Genomic DNA, 5,971 nt, shown 5'->3' with positions numbered 1-5,971 from the left:
TGGATCCTCGTCTAACGTCTGTCTGCTTTCCTCGTCTCTCCCTGGCTCCTAGAGTTTGGTTTTCCCCTGATGTCTCCTTGGTTCTGGTTTGTTTGTTATTTTTGTTGGATTTTTGATTCCTGCCTCTCTACCTGTGGACCTCATTAAACCCACCTAAATTCACCTCTGCCTACCGGCCTCTGCATTTGGGTCCTCAATCCAACACCAAATCGGGACACTTCCACTCTCCTGTCGCCAGTTGAATGGCTGCTTAGACTCTGTTACATCATTGACATTTGATCTTCATGGTTTTATATCGAAAATTGTTTCTACTGCATGAAATTACATATTTTGGAATCATGTTATTTGTTTTTCTTTTATGTATTTTAGTCTTTAAAATACCAGAACCGTCACATAACATCTGTCCAACTATATTATTAGTAATAATTCATTCAGATGTTCTAGAACGTACTTTAGGAGCCTTTAACCAAATCATTTTTATTCATACTTCAGTGTACTTTTTACTTTTACTTGAATAAATAAAAGTACTACTACTACTCTGAGTAGTACTACTGATCCAACCTCTGCTGATATACGTTAGCCCTCCAGGGTCTCAGGGATCAAAATGACTGTGAAAACCATGTCAGGACTCTTCATAGAGTCAGAAAGGCGCCATCATCTGAGGCGCTTCAGTCCTGTTTATCTTCCATTCTATTCCAGTTTTCTATGCTGTAGCAGCCAATGACTAACAGGACAGTTTTCCTATCATTTAAATGATCATAAAGCCGTTTATCTCTACAGGACAGCAGAGCAGAGAGGTTTTAATCCTCCATTGCAGAATAAAGGTCAGAAACGGTGATGATATTTCACACATTGGTTTGATCATTATGTGGTTTATAAATACTTCATGGATGCTCCAATCAGGTCATTTTAAAGTCAGACACAGGATGACATGAAAGATTCATTTATTGCATCAAAGCATAGCAGGTTACACATGGAGGGTCTGATGATGGAGAGTCAGGAATATTCTCCCTACTAATGAACATTAAAGCCTTACGGCCTCAAAATCACAGAACTACTGCAGCTGCTTTTCTTTTTCACCCCCCTTTACTCTCATACCCCTAAATGGTCCAGGTTCAGTAAGCACAGCCCTGATGGGGGTTAAATCTCCCAGATCTCTGATCAATCCATCACCTGAAGCCAGAGGACAGAGGGTGGACCTACAGACCTACGTCCACCTGAAGATACGGCAGATGGCTGCTCACACTAACTGCTTTTTCTCTCTGAATCTAATATGATTTTAGCAAACATCCCAAAACTTAAAATGCTAATTAGATATGTTCCCCCCTGCTGCAGCAAATTACCCAGGCTACAGATAGCTGGAATAAACAGGAAAGCTCAGAGGGACCACAGATCAGCGGTGGAGGGAGGCTATAATTAATGTTTTCTAACCAGGCAGGGCGTCCTTCCTTTATCAGGTCAGCTAGCATTAGCCATGCTACCTGCTATCTGGACACGCCAAACGAAAAAAGGGATTCTAATGCAGCATTCAGGACACGGGCGGAGGACAAAATCAGTCATCAGCACATAAAGCACCTCAACTAAGCCTAAAAACTTGTGAAATTTAGTCATTGCTTCAAATTTAGTTGTTTCCATCAAGATCTTCTAAAGAGCATAAAACACACTGAAGGAAACCCGTTTTTTGACTCTGATGAAGCTGGATGTTCTTGCTGGGAGGAAGTCTTTTCTTTCCACAGTCACCACATGCCTGCAGAGGGCAGATATCTGGACACATTCGTAAAATGCTTAGAGGTGAGATTTAATATTCATCATGCTAAAAGTGGTCCAGTCCAAACTTAAGGTCTGAACACAGCAAATCCGATTTTGCGTCCGATCCAACAGAAAATGGTGCCTCAGAGGTGGCGGCGTTTAGCGCTGATTGAAAGTTAATGGGGATGTTTTCCTGCAGGGGGCAGCGTAGCGCCGACTGAGATAGAGCCCAGGTCTATTTTATTCAGACTATGCAGCAATTCAGCAGCAATTTCATGGATCTGACAGGAAGAGAGACGCGGTTAGGAAGTAAAACTTATCCGCTTTGGAGGAAAATAAAAAATAAAATCTGTTAATCTCACGAAGAAAGAGTCAGTTTGGGTCACACATCGCGTTTAAGCAGTACAGGCTGGAGCAAAAACAATGAATGAATCATTAAAATAGAAACTTTCCCCATGATGGGAGTTCAGGAGGACAGAAACGGATAAAGTAGAGATCCTCCAGAATAAGGAGGAGCAGACAGAGCAGGTCAGTGCAGCGGATCTCTCTCACCTCTTTATGAAAGAAAAACTTCCCAGATCTCTCTGAGAATCACCTCTCTGTCACCATGGAAACCGTCCCACAGAGTTTATTGCTGCGATTTTCTTTTCTTTAGACGTAGATCTCATTATGTTTTTAATAGATAAACATTCTCTATCTGTTCTGGTTCTAGATGCTGCTCAGACTCGTTAAGTAGAGCTTTGGTTCATAGAATGCACAGGTGGCTTATAATTTCTTTTATTTTAATAACTTTTAATGATCTGATCCAGGCAAATGTGGGAATACGTTTAATGTGTGTAAAGCGCAGAGATGGAAGTGAAAATAATCTGGTTAGATCTGCTCATCCTGCCTAGATGGAGCCTCTCTAGATGCAGTCAGTGGGACATGGAGAAAACATCGGATCAGAGAGTGAAAAGTCGTACGCAGCCGATGTGTTCAGGCCTTAAAAGCTGATGGAGAAGCTGTAGCAATGCTGGAAAACTGGAGCTCACAGACGTTTTCCACCAGTTCTGCTTCTGTGGAGGGACACCTGCAGGTTGTTCAGTTCTGGATCTGTGGTTCTATAGAGAATCTGTTCTAGATTTGCCATTTTTTCATTTTGTGACTTAAATACAGTGAAGTTTGCGCTGTGATGTTTCACCAGTCGTATCGTTTTGTTGGGTCTGTGCAGCGCTCTGCATGAAGCACCTTCACCTAAACCTCCTCAGGTCAAACATTTTATGTCTCATTATGGGAACGGGGAATCTTTGCTAAGCAGAACTCAGACCCTACAGCAGCTCTGGTTCCTGGTTCCACCTAATTCAGGATCACTTTTCTCTACTTCTTCCTGTCTATTTTGCTCATCACAGCCTTGACGTCGACTGGAGCCGCTGCAACGGCGGCCTTGGCCTTCTCCTCCTCCTCCTGCTGCCACAGGATGATGGGATGGATGCCGGCGCTCCGGTTCCGAGCGTTTTCCTCTAGCTGGGCTGGACTGGAGTGGGAAAAGAGGAAAGGCTCAGTTTGTTTGGTTTTTTAACTTATATTTATTTAAACTTTGGCAAAAATATTTTAGGTTCTTTTCCAACTGTTTTTTGCTAAATTGATTTTTTTTTCTCACTGTATACATTTGCTGATGATTAGAAAAAAAATAAAAATCCTTTCATTTGTAATATTAAAAAAAAAAAGTTAATAAAAACACAAATAGAGGCTAAGAAGCTAACAGTTCTCCAGGCGTCCGTTTCACAAAGCAGGTTTAACAAATTCAGATTAAAATCTGCAATGACTTTTCGGTTTCATAAAAGCTGCTGTGAATCAGTTTAATCAACTCTAATTAGGTCCACACAGAGTTGAACACGTGTGTAACAAGTATGAAAAGCCATTATCAGTGGAGCCCAGATTCAACAAATCACCATGACAACAGGAAACAGGAAGTGCCTATTTCACTCCACTGGAACTACAGATATGAATGCAATAATGAAAAAAGGAGAGATTGTTTAAAGGACAGAGAGTCTGAGCTATAGCTGCAAAGCAGAGGAAGATGGAGAAGATTGTTGGTTGAGTTTATGTATGTGAATTTGTCTATGGCAGGCCATTTTATTAATTCATTTATTATTTATTTATATTCATTTATTAATAGCACTCTCCTCTCTGTTGTTCCATTTGTAGATCTCTAAAATAAGATTCCTCCTGATCAAAATCATACTCCTAGACTGAACTATAATAAAATATTTTCCAAATTAAATTTTTGTAGCAGAAACTGAATTTCATAATAAAAAATAAAATAAACTGTACTACTAAGAATTAAGTTTTATATACCTAGAAATGATTAAACAACAATTTCTAGACTTCCAGAATGTTTATTCTAGATGTGAATAATGGCATTTTGACAAGGAAAAATGTTTGAAATATAAGGAATACATTCTCAGTGAAATTACAAGTTGAATTTTTTGAATGGCGGTGGATCAATGTATCTATTTAGGTGAAATCAGTTGTCAGCAGGTGAAGTCTAAAAATGTTGTTCTAATCTATAGAACCTGTTCATCATCTCATGGGTTCCTCCTCATGTTGATTCAGTCTCTTTTATACAGTAAATACTAAGTGTCTGTTTGCAGCCGTTTTGGATCTTATCATCCTAATAAATGGTCGTTATTAGCGGCTATCAGTCCCATAAAATAGCTTCAGATTGTGCCAGTAGAATCAGTAGGTTTTTATCGCCTAGTGAATCCTAATCCTAACCTTAAAGTCATTCCTTTTCCCCGTGGAATTAATTAATCTATTTATGTGTAATCTGAAAATAATTTCATGTACTTCCTGTACTGTAAATATAACTAAATAAAAATAAAATGATCAACTTATTAAAAAAACAGATAATCTCCTCTCCTGTCACTGAGTTGTAGAATCCTCTCCCTATAAATATTTAATTCTCTGTGAAACAGTGCTGATCGTTCTTCAATAAGATCCTCATCTAACTAATGCAATGTTAGTCTTAATATCTAATGTATGTAACTAACCTAGTGAATTATTGCTTCTTTGGTGCATTAAACTAAAACAAAAATATGATTAAATCAGGAAATAAAACAGCGTGATTGGCTGTAAGGAGAGCAGAGACAGAGGACACTCTGAGTTTACTGAAGAAAACCTGCTGCTGACCAGGTTAGCTCTGGGAGGATGTTACCATGGCAACAGAAACAGAGGATGAAGAAACTCTTTGTTAAACAGAAAAGTCAGAGTTTCCCTGATTTCAGGTTTAGAGTTTTCAGTAAACCCACTTGGTGAAATGGACCCTTTGGCTATTCCCACTTAATGCTCCCTCTGGGAATTTGTAAAAAAATATAAAATGAACATAAAAGATAATTGAGAGCTAATCTTTTACTGCCTGCCACACATCTCATCTTGGATAGGACCATTTCAGTCATTTTAGCAGGACAGCTCTATTCTTCTGCAGAGCGGCTCTTTCCGTATCATCCAGAGTTATCACCACATTGGAAGGACTGCATTATTAAACAAAGGTTCCTGGACATTCATCAGGTTAAACAAAGAGAGGAACTTTTCAGTGACTTCTACTTTATTTATAAAACCAGCATTTGGATTCAGGCTTCAATTGAATAAATAATCAGACTACGGGTTTGATTTGCTTTGACTTCAGGTGATAAAGAATGTTTGATTGGACCTGTGGGCTCTAACATGTTCTGATGGTGTTTGAAGCTGATATCTGCTATAAGCATGCTAGGATCCAGCTCATACCAACCTGAAGTTATGGGCTTCAGGGTTCAGGGCCTTCTTCTGGATCTCCTTGTAGGTTGGTGACTTGAGGTAACGGAAGAAGGTGTCCTGTACAATAAAGAACTGCATGTCATCACCCTGAAGGGAAGGTTCTGGTTTAGTGTTTTCAATCTAATCAGTTTTAACTTCTCCATCTTTACATTCTTCATTTGGCCCAGGATGCCTGACCCAATAACGGCTGCGTTTTGGTCAAAATGTAAAACAGGACTCACCTTCTTCATGAGCATGAAGACGTGTGTCTGCGCCGCCTCCAGGACATAGCGGTGAGGATGTTCCAGACCTTTCACTGTCAGCCCCATGGTCCGCCCATCGATGTTGATCCAGCGAGGGGCCCCCGGCGCCAGAAAGGTCCTGGTGGATTGAACACACGATGCTGGATGAACTCAGCTGAGATTCATCAGAGCAAGTCTGACTGCAG

The 5,971-nt window shown here is 40.0% G+C and overlaps 1 protein-coding gene across 1 annotated transcript in view; it reads right to left on the bottom strand.

Annotated features, from left to right (window-relative positions):
* Positions 1-2,824: 2,824 nt before the first annotated feature.
* The window catches only part of LOC107100321 (regulator of G-protein signaling 9-like), a 30,439-nt gene continuing 27,292 nt past the window's right edge, over positions 2,825-5,971 (bottom strand). Inside the window, exons 9-11 of the mRNA XM_015398770.1 lie at positions 5,766-5,904; positions 5,519-5,601; positions 2,825-3,262 (exon numbers count right to left, since the gene is read on the bottom strand). Of these exons, the coding sequence (XP_015254256.1) occupies positions 3,106-3,262; positions 5,519-5,601; positions 5,766-5,904 (379 nt within the window). The 3' untranslated portion in view covers positions 2,825-3,105. The remainder of the gene's footprint in view (positions 3,263-5,518; positions 5,602-5,765; positions 5,905-5,971) is intronic.

The sequence above is a fragment of the Cyprinodon variegatus genome, unplaced genomic scaffold, assembly GCF_000732505.1.
Source record: "Cyprinodon variegatus isolate N-32 unplaced genomic scaffold, C_variegatus-1.0 Scaffold960, whole genome shotgun sequence".
NCBI lineage: Eukaryota > Metazoa > Chordata > Actinopteri > Cyprinodontiformes > Cyprinodontidae > Cyprinodon > Cyprinodon variegatus.
This window is presented reverse-complemented; position numbering and strand designations above follow the sequence as displayed.